Source organism: Hylobates moloch, unplaced genomic scaffold (assembly GCF_009828535.3).
Source record: "Hylobates moloch isolate HMO894 unplaced genomic scaffold, HMol_V3 SCAFFOLD_9, whole genome shotgun sequence".
In the NCBI taxonomy this organism is placed as follows: Eukaryota; Metazoa; Chordata; class Mammalia; order Primates; family Hylobatidae; genus Hylobates; species Hylobates moloch.
The window spans coordinates 28,886,938-28,906,073 of NW_026652284.1; the positions used below are offsets into that span (position 1 = coordinate 28,886,938).

The 19,136-nt window shown below is 40.1% G+C and overlaps 1 protein-coding gene across 9 annotated transcripts in view; it reads left to right on the plus strand.

Moving 5' to 3' along the window:
* EYA1 (EYA transcriptional coactivator and phosphatase 1) overlaps window positions 1-19,136 on the plus strand; it is a 329,028-nt gene that overhangs the window by 58,970 nt on the left and 250,922 nt on the right. For 5 of the 9 annotated variants that reach the window (XR_009214881.1, XM_058444181.1, XM_058444183.1 and 2 more), the window contains exon 2: window positions 3,980-4,090. The exons of the other annotated variants lie outside the window; for them this stretch is intronic. Coding sequence is in view for 4 of the 5 variants with exons in the window: in XM_058444181.1 (XP_058300164.1) it covers window positions 3,984-4,090 (107 nt within the window). In the remaining variant the exon portion in view is untranslated. The remainder of the gene's footprint in view (window positions 1-3,979; window positions 4,091-19,136) is intronic. 9 annotated transcript variants of the gene reach the window in all.

Below are 19,136 nucleotides of genomic sequence, written 5' to 3' on the forward strand. Positions count from 1 at the left end.
TGAACTTGGGCAAGTTATATCTCTAAGGTGCCTTTCTAATAATAAATCTCATGGATCCAAATGTATAAAAATAGCTTATAAAAGAATGTCCCTGTGTTTCTTTGAAAATAGAGATAAATGTGGTCTTAGTACTTAAATGTGGAGACCTACATAGTAGTCTAGCTCAGTTCTGCAGTGCCCTTGGCTCAGTTATGCCATCAAGACTTGGCCCTTGAGCAGCTCCAACTTCATCCAAGTCAGGATTACAGACACTTTCTTGCTAGTGTTCGATTCAACGTGATATCTGTTCACCAAGACTTAGTAAATCATCTAACCAAGAAAAGGAAAATTCAAATTGTTTAAGACTTAACTGAATGTGGTGAAGTATTACAGAAAATTTAATGAAACTCAATCTGTAGATGTTCTAATGTATAAAAATCATTATTATCAGCCTATTAATTTTTCAGATAATTGTGCATGTATTCTCATGCATAATCATGTATCATTTCTGCCAGTATCCATACCAACCAATGACCACTTCAGATGTGATGTATTTTGATATGCTTTCAACCCCAGTCAATGACTCTAATGGGAAGAAGCCCTTAGGCACTTAGAACCATTTATTAAGAAACTCTCAAAATTAATTACAAAGTAGTGAGTTTTAAATAGTACCCTAGAGACATGAAAAATCATTTGATTCCAAAGGTTCCAAACTTGGAAACAGGAAATAGCCCATAACTTGTTTAACATGTTAAGCAAAACACAACAACAACTTCTCTTTTTCCCAGGTACTAGTAATTTTTTGTTATTGTTCCTTCTTAGAAGAAAATACACCACAAAAGAAGGATATTGACTTATAAGACATTTAATACTCTGCAACAATGCCCTAGTTGGCAAACTGCTAAGATGACTCCAATCCCAATCCATTAGACACTCTTAGAATAAAGGGATATTTTAAAATGTTGGACCCTGACAAGCACATTAATTTTTCATATTTTAAAAATGTATGTTTAAAAACATATGGTTTTAAATTCTATTTTTAAAAATAATGTGTATATATATATATTTTAACATAGGTATAATTCTCTTTCTCATATTTAGCTATTACATTCAGGAGAAGAACTCAGCTCCAACATACCACAATAAAATAAATTCTTAATTTTACTTATTAACCTAAAAGCCTGAAATGGTTTAGAATATGGCTGTGTACCTTTTTATTCCCAACTGGTGTTTCATCTGATGGTGGAAATAAATATTATAAGGTACATATAGTAATCTCATTGTGAGGAAACATAAAAGTTTAAACAAAAAGTCACTTCAAATTTATATGTTAGATGACTCTTATCCAAACCCCAGTGGTAGGAAGAATAGACAGAGACTTCTGAACAGTAATGTGAGTCTCTGTTTCCTGTATCTTAACTTTCAGGAGTTCTCCTTTTCTCCAAAGTTTCTTCTTGTAAACATATATAAAAATCTTCTTGCTCTATTATTTTTATTCCTTTTCGATGAGAAAACAATAACATGTTTAATTTAGAAAACCACTTTTAAGGTGCTCCATTGGGAAACATTTTGTTGAGAGGTTTAAATCTGTGGTCATAAATTTATAGTGAGTGTAGCTGTCCTGAATATTGATTAACGATTATATCTCTACACCTGCTCACATAAAACTATGTACATGCTTATTGATATTTTACAGTCACTGCATGTTATTCTTATTCTCGTTTTAAAGACTTTGGGTTTAAATGTAATTGAGTCAACTCATACTATATGTATGCACAATACTTCATATCACTCATGTTAACTGTAAATTTTAAGTGCTATTCTTTTCTACTACTACTGTGAATAATTTTGCCTTGTCTTTTCTAGTTTCAAAAAAAGCTTTCCAAAAAAACTTTTCAGAAGAGCAGAGTTCTACTGAATAAACATTGCTTTTTGAATGTTTTGTGCTTACTCGTACATGCAAAAATCTTTTATTCTTCCTTGTATGCTCTGACATAAATACCAAGTTGCCCAGAAATTGTTGCTTGAATATTTCTGTGGTTATATTTAGTCATATTTCTGAGGCCATCAAAGCTGTTATGAGGTTTTTCAGTACTAATCTCCCCATCATTTTAGAAGTATTGCTAGCTCTATTCTCAAACCTTTTAATAAAACAACAAAATTATTTTCCTGCACAAAGGTGTATCTTTCCAGAGCAAAAAGATTTCAGTTGCCCATCCAGGGCAGAATGTTTTGATGGACAATCTTTTCATTTATTCTGTGAAATATGAAAGTGACCATTTGTTTTGTTTTGTAGAAATTGTGTCTTTCCATCACCTGGAAACTATAGGTAACTAAGAATTTGAATAGATGGATGAATAAATAATATAGTTATTTTTAACTTTGTGAATAATTTTGCCTTGCCTTTTCTGATTTCAAAAAACTTTTCATAAATACCCCACTTCTTAATACCACCACAATAGAAATTAAATTTCAACATGAATTTTGGAGGGGACACATGCAAACCATAGTAATCGTGAATATAAATTTATGTATTTTAAATATAAACTAAATATTCTGAGTATTACTTGTGCATTTTATATTATCCTTGTATTTATTTATTTATTTTTTTGAAACGGAGTCTTGGTCTGTGGCCCAGGCTGGAGTGCATGGCTCAATCTTGGCTCACTGCAACCTCTGCCTCCCAGGTTCAAGTGATTCTTCTGCCCCAGCCTCCTGAGTAGCTGGGATTACAGACGTGCACCACCATACCCGGCTAATTTTTATATTTTTAGTAGAGACGGGGTTTCACCATGTTGGCCAGGCTAGTCTGGAACTCCTGGCCTTGAGTGATTTGCCTGCCTCAGCCTCCTAAAGTGCTGGGATTATAGGTATGAGCTACCACACCCGGCCTCTTCTTCCTTTTAACTAATTTCTTTGATGGTGTGGCCAGTAACAAATCTTGTTTGCATTGTATGAGATGGTTTCTACTCTGTTCGTTTACCTTAATATTATCAACAGCGGTTGCATTCTAAATATAATTGCATAGAGGAAATAAACAGAGTCTTAAGAGTAACATAATTTAACATTTGTCCTCAATCCTTTCTAAAGAAAGTGGGCAGTAATAAAGTATCATTTAGTGAAAAGATGTTAAATTTACACATCTGGCATTTGAAAAATAAATGAAATTGTTCTACTTTATCATTTCAAGTTTCTTTGAAGCTTTATATGAGTTCCACATGTACATTTTACAATAAGACATATTAGTATTTGTGGAAGATGAGTACAAAATGATCCTATGTTACTCAGGGGGAAGTTGTAATCTTGGTTTTGAAAACAGACGGTAATGTTCAGAAATGTAACAGGCAATGTCCTCCACGTCCTTTGCAAGATCACCAATAGGAAGTGAGTCTGAAAGTAAATTTAAACACAAGGCTTGTAATTTTAGATAAATAGGACGTGTAGAATGCATATTATTATTGAATTTAAAAGAATGATTACTGTAGGTTATAATTTATATTTTATGCTATCTTCATTTTGTAATAGGTAAGTTGAGGCTTAGAAATCTCAAATTATATTAATAAGTTGTATTGCAATTGTCCCTAAACCAAACTTCAATGATAAAGAATTGTTGATGTAGTGTAGTTAATACCTACTACCAAGATTCCATAATTATGCCAACATTACAATGTATTCTAAATATTTTCTGTCTATATCTATTGGGCCAACTAGGCCCGTGGCATTGCCTGTTGAGTTTGGCTCGGTAGTGCCCTTTACCTGTGTAAGTGGCACAGATGGGGAAAACGATAAAGATGGCTGCTTCTGATGAAGATTATTTAAATGGACTTGCAGCTTAGAAAGGTACCTCAAGGCAAGAAGGTGAAAGACATAAGCAGCAATGCACATTTGTCATTAAAGGCAAGCAGGAATGTGGAGGAAAAGCATTAATGTGGCATCCGTAGCTAAAAAGTCAGTGAGTTTTTTGAGATACAAAGATTGGTGTGAAACTTGTCACTTATAGGCAAATGGCTATGGGAGAAGTTTGGGAAGGGGCCCATCGAGGAGGAGGGAGAATAGAAGATGTGGAAGAATGCAGTCCTTGGGGAGAGCAGCGCCTGAGGAGGGTGATAGGGTGAGTACTACCTGGAGGAAGATTATTTAGATGTGATAGTAGAAAGTTACATGAATAACTACCTAAAGAAAATCTGTTTAGTGGGTTCTGTTATTATAATGTAGTGGAAACGATCCAAAAAGGCACATTTGATGAATTTGAATCCCAGTTTCCATAGTCCTTACTCTCCTTTAGCTTTAACTCTGCAGAGGAGTGTTTTTTCACACTAGAGAAAATGTGAAGGTGAGAAAGCTCCAAGAAGAGGAAAAACATTTAGGGATGAGGACAACAGGAAAGGAAAGTCAATTAAAGATTGTGTTGTCTTCAGGAATTCAGCAACGGTCCAAGGGAATGTTTGAAACGGTTCTGTGACAACTGTGGCAGACCAGTAGGAATGGGCAACTAGAGAATGCATTGCAGTTAAGTAAATGATGTACCCTAACATGCATATGTAAATATATGTGTATATGTGTACTCTGTGAGTGTGTGTGGGGGGGGGTGGGGGGGGGTGGAGAGAGAGAGAGAGAGAGAGAGAGAGAGAGAAAGCACGTATTTGTTAAGAAATAACCTAAGCATAATGTGTGATTTCAAATATCAGTATCCGACATAGAAAATTAGACTGGAATTAACCTTAGAGATGTTCTCATCCAGCTTTTTGTGTCATTATACATGAAACTTTCTTCAGCATTTCACTGGGGTGGTTGTCTAGTTACAGCTTAGAGCAGTCCAGTGAAAATGAACTCAGGTTTACAAGACAGTCCATTCTATTGTCTGTAGACACATTGGTAATTCTGGAGGGGAACACATTTCTCTCTGTACTTGTGAGATTCACTACCACAGAACATCACTTTGGCTTCTGAAACTGTGGATGAGAAAATCATGTACCTTTAGTCTAACTCTGTGCCATCTAATACAGTAGCTAGCCACTAGCCACATGTGGCTGTTGAACATGTGAAATGTGGTTAGTCCCAAATTGAGATGTTCTGTACACACCAGATTTTGAAGACTATTGCAAACACAAAAGAGTCTACAATATCTCATTAATAATTTTGATATTAATTATATGTTGAAATGGTAGTATTTGGGGTATTTTGGATTCAATAAAATATATTACTAAAACGAATTTGACATCTTTGTTACTTTTTAAAATGTGGCTACTAGAAAAATTTCAAATCAATGGCAATGGCGGGGATATCCACAGCAGCTGCTGCCATCATGCTGACTGCAGTGGGGAGGTGCAGCCAATGGTGCCAGGAGTGGCTGTGGGAGCAGCAATGGCAGACGCTGGTCCTCTGTGCCCCATGTCCCTGAGGCAGCTGACTGCAGCACCCCCACTTTCACATGCCTGGGCAGGACCTGCTCCCAGGCCTGGGCCCTCCACCACTCCAGACCCTGGTCCCCTGTTGCCACTCTCACCCACCACTGCTGCCTGGAGGGCACAGGGAGAAGGCGGAGCTGGGCCTGGGGTGGTGCTGCACTCCAGGAGCCAGTGGGAACCAGGGACAAGCAGGAATCCCCCAGAGCCTGCCACCCTGGGGGCCACTAGAGCTGGGCTGAGCTGCCTGCTGGTGGGAGAACAGCACAGTTGGGCACAGAGGGGCGGGCAGAGAGGGGCCCAGCGACGACCTCAAGCCACCATCCCAGGCTGCAAGGAGGCGCAGCTGGGGCCACCTGCACACTCCACAGAGCGAGTGAGAGTCCTGCCCTTCAAGGCACTGAACCTGGACATCTTTGCACCTCTGTACACTTGAGGGCCTGGGAAGGCTCCCATTTCCCTGCAGGCTCAGGGGTGGTTGTCTGCTCCCACTGCCTAGCCTCTCCCTGTTCCTGGCACCCACTCCGATCTCGGAGAGGGGTTGGAGCTGAGCCCGGCTGAGTGTGTGCACACTTGGAGCAGCACTGGCACGCCAGTCCCCTGCCACCTTGGCTCCTTCCGGACACTGGGCACTGATAAGCATGGTGGGGGAAACCAACTGGGTGCTGAGGACAGCTCAAATACTGGCCTGCAGGTGCCCCTTGACTCAAGCAGCCTGGGCACCATGGATGGTGGCAGGAGGCAGACAGGCTCCTGAGCAGAAGCGGTGGGTCCCCATTGAGGCCCCACCTTCAGGCCAGGGAGGGCCTGAAGGCTGAGGGCTAAGCTTCCAGTCCTGAGGACTGAAGTGGGAACTTGTGGTGCCTTTTCTGGGCCTGGCCATGGTCATCCATGAATCAAGCAGCATGCACTTCCTCCCCTCTGAGGCCCCAGGCTCAGCCAGAGCTGGACAGAAGATGGGACAACCAGCTGCAGAGAGGAGCTACCCTAGCTGCTGCAATCTGAACACTTGTTGGGATGACCTGTCTGCAGAGAGGAGCTACTCTCTCTGCTAGGAGCTGAACACTTGATAGGACACCCTGGCTAGGGAATGGAGCTTCCCCCTGAGGGACACCCTGGCTGTGTAATAGAGCTATCCCCTCAGGATCTCCTCTGAGCTATTCTATCCTCTTCATCTTGCTCACCCTCCACTTGTCTGCATACCTCGTTCTTCTTGGTCTCAGGACAAAAACTTGAGACCCTCCAAATGGTGAGGCTAAAAGAGTTGTAACACAAACAGGGCTGAAACATGCCTCTTGCTTGCCACATTGCTGGCAAAGAGAAGGAGAGAAGAGCTGTGGCCCTCCAGGGAGCCCAGACCTGGGAGCTCCCCAAGCCAGGGCTGTGATTCCCTCTTTGGGGTCCTGTGGTTCCTGGCACATCCAAGCTTCTGGGTGCTACCACATACCCCGTTGCTAGCCATGGAAGCTGCTTGCGGTGTGCCTGGTCTGGCCACAGCCTCACAGAGAGCCAGCACCAGTGCCGGCACCTGGAGCTGCCTGTCCCACCATGGCAGCTGGCATGTTTGACTGTGCAATGTTCAGACCCCATGCTCACTAACACACCCTTTGCCACTCCATGCATGACTCCCCCTTGCCAGTAGCATGAGCCGGGAGCAGCCTGCCAGACCAAGTGGGCAGAACAAGCCCAGCAGCCTGAGCAAAACTTGGGTGCCTCTTGGGCAAAGGAATCACTGGCCACAAAGGTTTCTGGCCAGAAAAGCAACACCCCAAGGATCCTGCAACAAAATTACATGAAATTACATAAAAACCTCAAGATTATACACTCACATTATATTTCTATTGGACAGTGCTGGTCAACGTTATACTTATAACCAATTGTTTTATTTGCATATGCTGTTTGTTCTTCCTAAAATCTAGCTTTCACCAGACAATGCAATTAACAGAAAATATAAACTTTCAAGTTCTTTGATTTCTAGCCAAAGACTTCAAAGGCCCTACAGCTACTTCCCCATTCTCTAGAGACTGTATTATTTAAATTAGTGTTTCCCAAACTTCCAGGATCACCAGAATTTCCTGGGGTGCTTGCTAAAGTCGAACTGTCTAAGTCTCTCCCATATCTACAGAAACAGCTTCTTCTGGGACAGTCCTCTGGCAGCAGTGTTTGGGAAACTTTTTATTAGGGAAGAAGAATCCACAATGGTTTTCCATTTGCATAGGACAAAATGTACACTTTATGAAACAGTTCACAGCCTGGTTAAGTCCTGTCTTCGCACTGTGGTTTCCTTCCCTGCTCCTTCCCACCACTTCCCAGCCATGACAACCTACTCATTAGGTTCTTTCTTGCTTTAGGTTGAATTAGTTTCTCCACCTGTCTGAAGTGCCTCCTCCTGGCCCTTCTAAGCCTGATGCACTCTAACTTTTTGTTACTGGCCCTTGTAAGAAGCTTGCCTTCATATTCTCCCCACTCCAGACAAATATAAGTGCTCTCTTCTCCTTTGTAGTATTTTTCCCCTAGAAAGGAACACAATCCAGGCTGCACATTCGAATCATCTGGAAACTTTTAAAACCGATGCACAGGTCACTTCCCTAGAAGTGTAAGTTGCTTGGTCTGTGGCAGGCCATGGATGTTGAAATTTTTCTTTTCAAGCTTCTCGGGATACCAGTGTTGAGAATCACATTTGGTGATTTGAGCACACTCCTATTTCAGAACTTTATCACAAATTATTATAATTACTTGTTTACATAGATCTCTTCATCTTAGACTGAGCACCTGGAGAATGTGAACAATGTCTTCTGTATCACAAATGCTGGGGGCACCAAAAATGTTCAAATGCTTCTTCAATGAAGAGTTAAAGGAACTCTTCTCTTAGTGTGAGTTGACAAGTAGATGACAGAGGTAGCAAAGGAATATGTGAAGAAAATTGTTAAATCAATTTTGAAAATTCTTAGATATTTTTCTGAATTCATATGCTGATAATCTAGAATATACTACAAAATTGGAAAATGAGCTTAATTGAAATATTTATTTACTAAAAAGAACAGATAATGGGTATGCAAATTGACAGTTATCTTTGCATACTAAGAAAAAATAATAATTGAAGAAATGAGGATTTGAGTCCAGGAATATATAATATGTTAAGAGCAGTGTTGGAAAGACAAATAAAAAACACATAACTAATTTTTACTCTCAGAGTATGATGAACAGTATAGGATTTAACATAAACATGGAGAAAACAATGAAAAGGGAGAAAAAAAGCTCTCAGAAAAGAGAATATTTTACATTTGGAAAAAGTAGCAAATAATGCTAAGAAAAATTCATTTAAAATAAATAGCAAAAATAAAAGTATAAGTAAGAAGCTTATGTAGACCTTGGTTAACATAGAGACAGGAGAAGCAAGGCACTTTCATGGATCTTTTAGAGGTTTATGTTTATGAAGAGAATGAAGGTCAGTACAGCCAGTTTGGAAGGTTAAATAGCCCATTACACCAAAACTTAAAGACAAAACAGCTGGAGGTGTTTTGAAAGCCAGTATACCCATGAAGCGAGGAGAAAAGAATTCAGTTAGATACAGGCTTTGCAGGAATTGAAACAAAAATGAAAGTTATGGAAGTGAGAACCGCATATAAAAGTTTGGCCGCAGTCAACTTCTACAAGATTTTTGAGATTCCTCCAGCAAATTTCACTTACTGGATGAAGATGACACCAAGGGGCATGCCATAATGAGCACAGGAGAATGTGGGGACAAGTCCAAGGTTATGTCAGAGAAACGTATAAAGTATCTTAGTAATTTGCCTTGAAAACTTGGTAGAAACTTGTGAGCCAATGTGTTTCTCCAGTTTCTTTATACACACCAGTCCCTTCCCAACCTCCACTCCCTCCCTATCTAGTTTAGAGACCATGAGCCACCACTGTAATAAACTCTTTTCAATACCATAGAACCCTCCTGCCCTCTTTAGTATGTATTTCTGTGTGTTTTCTTCCATCCAGGAAAATCCCACCCTTGGATGAACCCCTCTATTCATTTTTTTTCTTGCCTTTGAGCTGTATATGCAGAATCCAGTTACCTTGTTAACATCTTCCATTTGGATGTCATAAGAGGACTTCAAACTCAACATGTACAAAATTGGACTCAGGAGCTCTTCCTGTAAGCCTGATCTACCCCACTCTTCTTTATCTTCAGGAGCGGTTCCACTTTCAATATCGTTGCTCAAGCTCTCAACCTTGGAGTCCCTTTTAACATCACTTTCTCGCTGTCTTCTTCATCATCCATACCTAATCCATCACGAAAAACTTCATGCATTTTGTGCTGGTAAAAGAGATTATAAGTAGCTGTATTTGGAGCTATGTAATACCTAGTAGGCTTTTCAGTAGTATTTTCAACAGTTCTTGGTGGTTAATAGAATATGGCTGGTAATGAAAAAAGCATTCCCCGGCCATGTGAGGTAATGACCTCTAAGACGTCCTTCATGTTATAAAAAAGGCTGTGTAGGTGAAAAGAAAAAAATCTACATACACACAGAGGATTGTGACCCGAATAAAGAATGAGGGATGTTTCGGAAAGTACCACTGTCATTCTTTTTTTTTTTTTTTTTGAGATGGAGTCTCCCTCTGTCACCCAGGCTGGAGTGCAGTGGTGCAATCTCGGCTCACTGCAAGCTCTGCCTCCCGGGTTCACGCCATTCTCCTGCCTCAGCCTCTCCGAGTAGCTGGGACTACAGGCGCCCGCCACCACACCCGGCTAATTTTTTGTATTTTTAGTAGAGACGGGGTTTCACCGTGGTCTCAATCTCCTGACCTCATGATCCGCCCACCTCAGCCTCCCAAAGTGCTGGGATTACAAGTGTGAGCCACCGCGCCCGGCCCACTGTAATTCTTAACACTGGTATTCGTAGAAGCTTTAAAACAAAAATTCCCAAATCCATGTCTTACCTCAGACTATATAAGTCAGAGTTTTGGGAATTCAACGTAAATGTCAATAGTTTCTTAAAGTTCTTCAGTGACTCCATGTACAACCAGGGTTGCATACAACTTATATAAGTGAAATTATATTTTCTATATTTAAAATAGTTTTTTGTTTATATCCTCTAGTTTTTCTTGTTTTTCCTGTAATTAAGACGTAAGGTGAGTCAAACGCAAGTCCATAACTTAACATAAAGTAGCCTTAATGCATATGCTAATTCTTTTTTTTAATTATACCTTAAGCTCTAGGGTACATGTGCATAACGTGCAGGTTTGTTATATATGTATACATGTGCCATGTTGGTGTGCTGCACCCATTAACTCGTCATTTACATTAGGTATATCTCCGAATGCTACAGGCCCCGGTGTGTGATGTTCCCCTTCCTGTGTCCACGTGTTCTCATTGTTCAATTCCCACCTATGAGTGAGAACATGCGGTGTTTGGTTTTCTGTCCTTGTGATAGTTTGCTCAGAATGATGGTTTCCAGCTTCATCCATGTCCCTATAAAGGACATGAACTCATCCTTTTTTATGGCTGCATAGTATTCCATGGTGTATATGTGCACATTTTCTTAATCCAGTCTGTCATTGATGGACATTTGGGTTGGTTCCAGGTCTTTGCTATTGTGAAAAATACCTCAATAAACATACATGTGCACATGTCTTTATAGTAGCATGATTTATAATCCTTTGGGTATATACCCAGTAATGAGATGGCTGGGTCAAATGGTATTTCTAGTTCTAGATCCTTGAGGAATCGCCACACTGTCTTCCACAATGGTTGAACTAGTTTACAGTCCCACCAACAGTGTAAAAGTATTCCTATTTCTCCACATCCTCTCCAGCATCTGTTGTTTCCTGACTTTTTAATGATCACCATTCTAACTGGTGTGAGATGGTATCTCATTGTGGTTTTGATTTGCATTTCTCTGATGGCCAGTGATGATGAGCATTTTGTCATGTGTCTGTTGGCTGCATAAATGTCTTCTTTGGAGAAATGTCTGTTCATATCCTTCACCCACTCTTTGATGGGTCTGTTTGTTTTTTTCTTGTAAATTTGTTTGTGTTCTTTGTAGATTCTGGATATTAGCCCTTGTCAGATGAGTAGATTGCAAAAATTTTCTCCCATTCTGTAGGTTGCCTGTTCACTTTGATGGTAGTTTCTTTTGCTGTGCAGAAGCTCTTTAGTTTAATTAGATCCCATTTGTCAATTTTGGCTTTTATTGCCATTGCTTTTCATGTTTTAGACATGAAGTCCTTGCCCATGCCTAAGTCCTGAATAGTATTGCCTAGGTATTCTTCTAGAGTTTTTATGGTTTTAGGTCTAACATTTAAGTCTTTAATCCATCTTGAATTAATATTTGTATAAGGTGTAAGGAAGGGGTCCAGTTTGAGCTTTCTACATATGGCTAGCCAGTTTTCCCAGCACCACTTATTAAATAGGGAATCGTTTCCCCATTTCTTGTTTTTTTCAGGTTTGTCAAAGATCAGATGGTTGTAGATGGTGTGGTATTATTTCTGAGGGCTCTGTTCTGTTCCATTGGTCTATATCTCTGTTTTGGTACCAGTACCATGCTGTTTTGGTTACTGTAGCCTTGTAGTATAGTTTGAAGTCAGGTAGCGTGATGCCTCCAGCTTTGTTCTTTTGGCTTAGGAGTGACTTGGCAATGCAGACTCTTTTTTGGTTCCATATGAACTTTAAAGTAGTTTTTTCCAATTCTGTGAAGAAAGTCATTGGTAGCTTGATGGGGATGGCATTGAATCTATAAATTACCTTGGGCAGTATGGCCATTTTCATGATATTGATTCTTCCTACCCATGAGCATGGAATGTTCTTCCATTTGTTTGTGTCCTCTTTTATTTTGTTGAGCAGTGGTTTGTAGTTCTCCTTGAAGAGGTCCTTCACATCCCTTGTAGGTTGGATTCCTAGGTATTTTATTCTCTTTGAAGCAACTGTGAATGGGAGTTCACTCATGATTTGGCTCTCTGTTTGTCTGTTATTGGTGTATAAGAATGCTTGTGATTTTTGCACATTGATTTTGTATCCTGAGACTTTGCTGAAGTTGCTTATCAGCTTAAGGAGATTTTGGGCTGAGACAATGGGGTTTTCTACATATACAATCATGTCATCTGCAAACAGGGACAGTTTGACTTCCTCTTATCCTAATTGAATACCCTTTATTTCTTTCTCCTGCCTGATTGCCCTGGCCAGAACTTCCAACACTATGTTGAATAGGAGTGGTGAGAGAGGGCATCCCTGTCTTGTGCCAGTTTTCAAAGGGAATGCTTCCAGTTTTTGCCTATTCAGTATGATATCAGCTATGGGTTTGTCATAAATAGCTCCTATTATTTTGAGATACGTCCCATCAATACTGAATTTATTGAGAGTTTTTAGCATGAAGGGCTGTTGAATTTTGTCAAAGGCCTTTTCTGCATCTATTGAATAATCATGTGGTTTTTGTCTTTGATTCTGTTTATATGCTGGATTATGTTTATTGATTTCCATGTGTTGAACCAGCCTTGCATCCCAGGGATGAAGCCCACTTGATCATGGTGGATAAGCTTTTTGATGTGCTGCTGGATTTGGTTTGCCAGTATTTTATTGAGAATTTTTGCATTGATGTTCATCAGGGATATTGGTCTAAAATTCTCTTTTTTTGTTGTGTCTCTGCCAGGCTTTGGTATCAGGGTGATGCTGGCCTCGTAAAATGAGTTAGGGAGGATTCCCTCTTTTTCTATTCATTGGAATAGTTTCAGAAGGAATGGTGCCAGCTCCTCTTTGTCCCTTTGGTAGAATTTGGCAGTGAATTTGTCTGGTCCTGGACTTTTTTTTTTTTTGGTTGGTAGGCTATTAATTATTGCCTCAATTTAAGAACCTGTTATTGGTCTATTCAGGGATTCAACTTCTTCCTGGTGTAGTCTTGGGGGGTGTATGTGTCCAGGAATTTATCCATTTTTTCTAGATTTCCTAGTTTATTTGCATAGAGGTGTTTATAGTATTCTCTTATGGTAGTTTGTATTTCTGTGGGATCAGTGGTGATATCCCCTTTATCAGTTTTTATTGTGTCTTTTTGATGCTTCTCTCTTTTCTTCTTTATTAGTTTTGCTAGCGGTCTATCAATTTTGTTGATCTTTTCAAAAAAACACCTCCTGGAGTCATTGATTTTTTGAAGAGTTTTTTATGTCTCTATCTCATTCAGTTCTGCTCTGCTCTTAGTTATTTCTTGCCTTCTGCTAGCTTTTGAATGTGTTTGCTCTTGCTTCTCTAGTTCTTTTAATTGTGATGTCACGGGGTCAATTTTAGATCTCTCCTGCTTTCTCTCATGGGCATTTAGTGCTATAAATTTCCCTCTACATGCTGCTTTAAATGTGTCCCAGAGATTCTGGTATGTTGTGTCTTTATTCTCATTGGTTTCAAAGAACATCTTTATTTCTGCCTTCATTTCGTTATGTATCCAGTAGTCATTCAGGAGCAGTTGTTCAGTTTCCATGTAGTTGAGAGGTTTTGAGTAAGTTTCTTAACCTTGAGTTCTAGTTTGATTGCACTGTGGTCTGTGAGACAGTTTGTTATAATTTCTGTTCTTTTACATTTGATGAGGAGTGCTTTATTTCCAGCTTTGTGGTCAATTTTCGAATAAGTGCGATGTGGTGCTGACAATGTATATTCTGTCGATTTGGGGTGGAGAGTTCTGTAGATGTCTATTAAGTCCGCTTGGTGCAGAGCTGAGTTCAATTCCTGAATATCCTTGTTAACTTTCTGTCTCATTGATCTGTCTAATGTTGACAGTGGGGTGTTAAATTCTCCCATTATTATTGTGTGGGAGTCTAAGTCTCTTTGTAGATCTCTAAGGACTTGCTTTATGAATCTGGGTGCTCCTATATTGAGTGCATATATATTTAAGACAGTTAGCTCTTCTTGTTGAATTGATCCCTTTACCATTATGTAATGGCCTTCTTTGTCTCTTTTGATCTTTGTTGGTTTAAAGTCTGTTTTATCAGAGACTAGGATTGCAACCCCTGCCATTTTTTGTTTTCCATTTGCTTGTTAGATCTTCCTCCATCCCTTTATTTTGAGCCCATGTGCGTCTCTGCATGTGAAATGGGTCTCCTGAATACAGCACACTGATAGGTCTTGACTCTTTATGCAATTTGCCAGTCTGTGTCTTCTAATTGGAGCATTTAGCCTATTTACATTTAAGGTTAATATTGTTATGTGTGAATTTGATCCTGTCATTATGATGTTAGCTGGTTATTTTGCTCATTAGTTGATGCAGTTTCTTCCTAGCATCGATGGTCTTTACAATTTGGCGTATTTTTGCAGTGACTGGTACCAGTTGTTCCTTTCCATGTTTAGTTCTTCCTTCAGGAGCTCTTTTAGGGCAGGCCTGGTGGTGACAAAATCTCTCAGCATTTGCTTGTCTGTAAAGGATTTTATTTCTCCTTCACTTATGAGGCTTAGTTTGGCTGGATATGAAATTCTGGGTTGAAAATTCTTTTGTTTAAGAATGTTGAATATCGGCCCCCATTCTCTTCAGGCTTGTGGAGTTTCTGCCGAGAGATCAGCTATTAGTCTGATGGGCTTCCCTTTGTGGGTAACCCAACCTTTCTCTCTGGCTGCCCTTAACATTTTTTCCTTCATTTCAACTTTGGTGAATCTGACAATTATGTGTCTTGGAGTTGCTCGAGGAGTATCTTTGTGGCGTTCTCTGTATTTCCTGAATTTGAATGTTGGCCTGCCTTGCTAGATTGGGGAAGTTCTCCTGGATAATATCCTGCAGAGTGTTTTCCAACTTGGTTCCATTCTGCCCATCACTTTCAGGTACACTGATCAGACGTAGAGTTGGTGTTTTCACATAGTCTCATATTTCTTGGAGGCTTTGTTCATTTCTTTTTACTCTTTTTTCTCTAAAGTTTTCTTCTCACTTCATTTCATTCATTTGATCTTCAATCACTGATACCCTTTTTTCCAGTTGATCAAATCAGCTACTGAATCTTGTGCATTCATCACATAGTTCTCGTGCCATGGTTTTCAGCTCCATCAGGTCATTTAAGGACTTCTCTGTACTGGTTTTTCTAGTTAGCCATTCGCCTAATCTGTTTTCAAGGTTTTTAGCTTCTTTGCGATGGGTTTGTACTTCCTCCTTTAGCTTAGAGAAGTTTGATTGTCTGAAGCCTTCTTCTCTCAACTCGTGAAAGTCATTCTCCATCCAGCTTTGTTCCACTGCTGGCAAGGAGCTGCGTTCCTTTGGAGGGGGAGAGGCGCTCTGATTTTTAGAGTTTTCAGCTTTTCTGCTCTGTTTTTTTTCCCCGTCTTTGTGGTTTTAGCTACCTTTGGTCTTTGATGATGGTGACGTACAAATTGGGTTTTGGTGTGGATGTCCTTTCTGTTTGTTAGTTTTCCTTCTAACATTCAGGACCCTCAGCTGCAGGTCTATTGGAGTTTGCTGGAGGTCCACTCCAGACCCTGTTTGCCTGGGTATCAGCAGTGGAGGCTGCAGAACAGTGAATATTGCTGAACAGCAAATGTTGCTGCCTGGTCGTCCCTCTGGAAGCTTTGTCTCAGAGGGATACCCAGCCATGTGAGGTGTCAGTCTGCCCTTACTGGGGGTGCCTCCCAGTTAGGGTACTCGGGGGTCAGGGACCCACTTGAAGAGGCAGTCTGTCCGTTCTCAGATCTCAAACTCCGTGCTGGGTGAACCACTACTCTCTTCAAAGCTGTTAGACGGGGACATTTAAGTCTGCAGAGGTTTCTGCTGCCTTTTGTTCAGCTATGCCCTGCCCCTGAGGTGGAGTCTACAGAGGCAGGCAGGTGTCCTTGAGCTGTGGTGGGCTCCACCCAGTTTGAGCTTCTCAGCCACTTTGTTTACCTACTCAAGCCTCAGCAATGGCGGGCACCCCTTCCCCAGCCTTGCCGCTGCCTTGCAGTTGGATGTCAAACTGCTGTGCTAGCAATGAATGAGGCTCCGTGGGCATGGGGCCCTCTGAGCCAGGCGTGGGATATAATCTCCTGGTGTGCCACTTGCTAAGGCCATTGGAGAAGTGCAGTATTAGGGTGGGAGTGAACTGATTTTCCAGGGGCCGTCTGTCACAGCTTCCCTTGGCTAGGAAAGGGAATTCCCTGACCCCTTGCACTTCCCAGGTGAGGTGATGCCTCACCCTGCTTTGGCTCAAGCTCGGTGGGCTGCACCCACTGTCCTGCACCCACTGTCCGATGAGCCCCAGTGAACCCGGTACCTCAGTTGGAAATTCAGAAATCACCCGTCTTCTGCATCACTCACGCTAGGAGCTGTAGACTGGTGCTGTTCCTAGTCAGCCATCTTGGAACTGCACCTGCATATGCTAATTCTTGATGAAATGATCTCTTATGACTTGATATTGGAAGACTAAAAGTTTCATAAATCAGAAATTGTAATTAATGAAGATATGTTCATTTCACCAACTGATAGGTTTTCAGAAGAGGAACCACATAATTATGACCTTCTGTGGTAAAGGTAAAGATATGTAAAAATAGTTTTAAAGAAGACCTTGATTATGAGGATAATAAATAAGAAAATTTGAAAAAACAAAAATAATTCCCCAGAAACCCATTACCAGATTGGTATTTCATATATTTCATATATTTCTTTCTGGCATTGTTTGTGTACATGTATAATTTACAAATTTGTCTCATATCATAGATAGTTTCATATTCTGCTCTTATTTTTTATTTACTGTATGATACTTTCTCCAATAATTAGTTTCTGAAGATATAATTTTAAATGACAGTATAATATTTAATCCATTCACAGAAAATTTTTAAAAAATATTCTTCTACTGTTTAAATATTTTGTTTGTTCCATATTTGTTTTTCTATACTTATTGCTGTGATGATGAACATGTGTACATTAGGAATTATTCCAGAAGTGTGGTTACTAGGTCCAAAATCATGTGCCCTTCGAAAGCCTATTCATACATAGTGCCAAATCATTTTCCAGGACAATCTACCAGTTTATATTCCCATCAGCATTGAATAAAAATATGTATAATTACACTGTACCCTCACAACATTCAAAATATGATCTAAATCCTTTTCAATTTAATGGGTGGTAATAGTATCATAGTGTGCATTTCTCTGATAATTAATGTGAATGAATATTTATTCCTGTTTACTAGCTGTTAGCATTTCTTCTTTTGCATGTTTTTAGTAGTTCATAATCTTTACTTACTTGTGAAGTCATTTTATGGAAGTTAAAAGCATTATAGAAATGTAATTCCATTTTAGCCCATGGATTTATGGTTATAATTTTGGCTGATTCCAGTATCCACAGATTGCAGTCTCTATCCTGTTAAGGTAATCTGTGGGCCTCTTTCTTGTTCCCTTTTTATATACAGGAATACCTCATTTTATTGCACCTGCTTTACTGTGCTTTGCAGATAGTACAGTTTTTATGAATAGAAGGTTTGCGGCAATGCTACCTCAAGCTAGTCTATTGGTGCCATTTTCCCAACAGCACATGTTCCCTTTGTGTTTCAGTGTCACATTTTGTTAATTCTTCTGATATTTCAGTCATTTTCATAATTATTGTATCTGTTATGATAATCTGTAATTTTTGATCTCTGATTGTAAAGGTTCTGGGGCGCCACAAACCATGCCCATGTAAGATGATGAACTTAACTGATAAATGTATGTGTTCTGACTACTCCACTTACCACCTGCTCTCCCATCTTCCTTGCTTTCCTCAGGCCTCCCTATTCCCTGAGACATAACAATATTCAAATTAGGTCAGTTAATAACCCTACAATGGCCTCTAAGTGTTCAACTGAAAGGAGAGCCACAAGCCTCTCACTTTAAGTCAAAAGCTAGGAATGATTAAGCTTAATGAGGAAAGTGTGTTGAAAACTAAGACAGGCCAAAAGTAGGCCTCTTGTGCCAAATGGTTAGCCAAGTTGTTAATTCAAAAGAAACGTCCTTGAAGTGAATTACAAGTGTTACTTCAGTGAACACATGAATGATAAGAAAACAAAACAGCCTATTGCTGATATGGAGAGAGTTGCAGTGGTCTGGGTAGAAAATCAAACTAGCTACAACATTCCCTTAAGCCAAAGCCTACTCTAGAACAAGGCCCTAACTCTCTTCAATTATCTGAAGACTGGCAGAGGTGAGGAAACTGTAGAAGAAAAGCTTGAAGCTAACAGAGGTTGGTTCCTGAGGTTAACATAAAAGTGTAGGGTGAAGCAAGTGCTCAGTAGAAGCTGCAGTAAGTTTCCAGAACTTCTGCAGCAGGTTTCCAGAAGATCTAGCTAAGATCACCGATGAAGGTGCCTACACTAAACAACAGAGTTTCAATATAAACAAAAGTCTTCCTGTGGAAGAAGATGCCATCCAGGACTTTCACAGCTAAAGAGAAGTCAATGCCTGGTTTCAAAGCTTCAAAGTTCAGGCTGACTCTCTGGTTAGGGGCTGATGCAGCCAGTGAGTTTAAGTTGAATCCATTGTTCATTTCCCATTCTGAAAATCTCAGGGCTCTCAAGGGTGATGCTAAATCTGCACTGCCTTGCTCTCTATAAATGAAACAATAAAGCCTAGATGATAAAACATCTGTCCATAGCATGGTTTATTAAATATTTTAAGCCCAGTGTTGAGACCTACTGCTCGGGAAAAAAGATTCCCTTTTTCTAAAACAAAAATTACTGTTCATTGAAATGCTCCTAGTCACACAAGAGCTCTGGTGGAGATGTACAAGGAGATTACAATTGTTTTCATGCCTGCCAACACAGCTTCCATTCTGCAGCCCGTGGATCAAGGAGTAA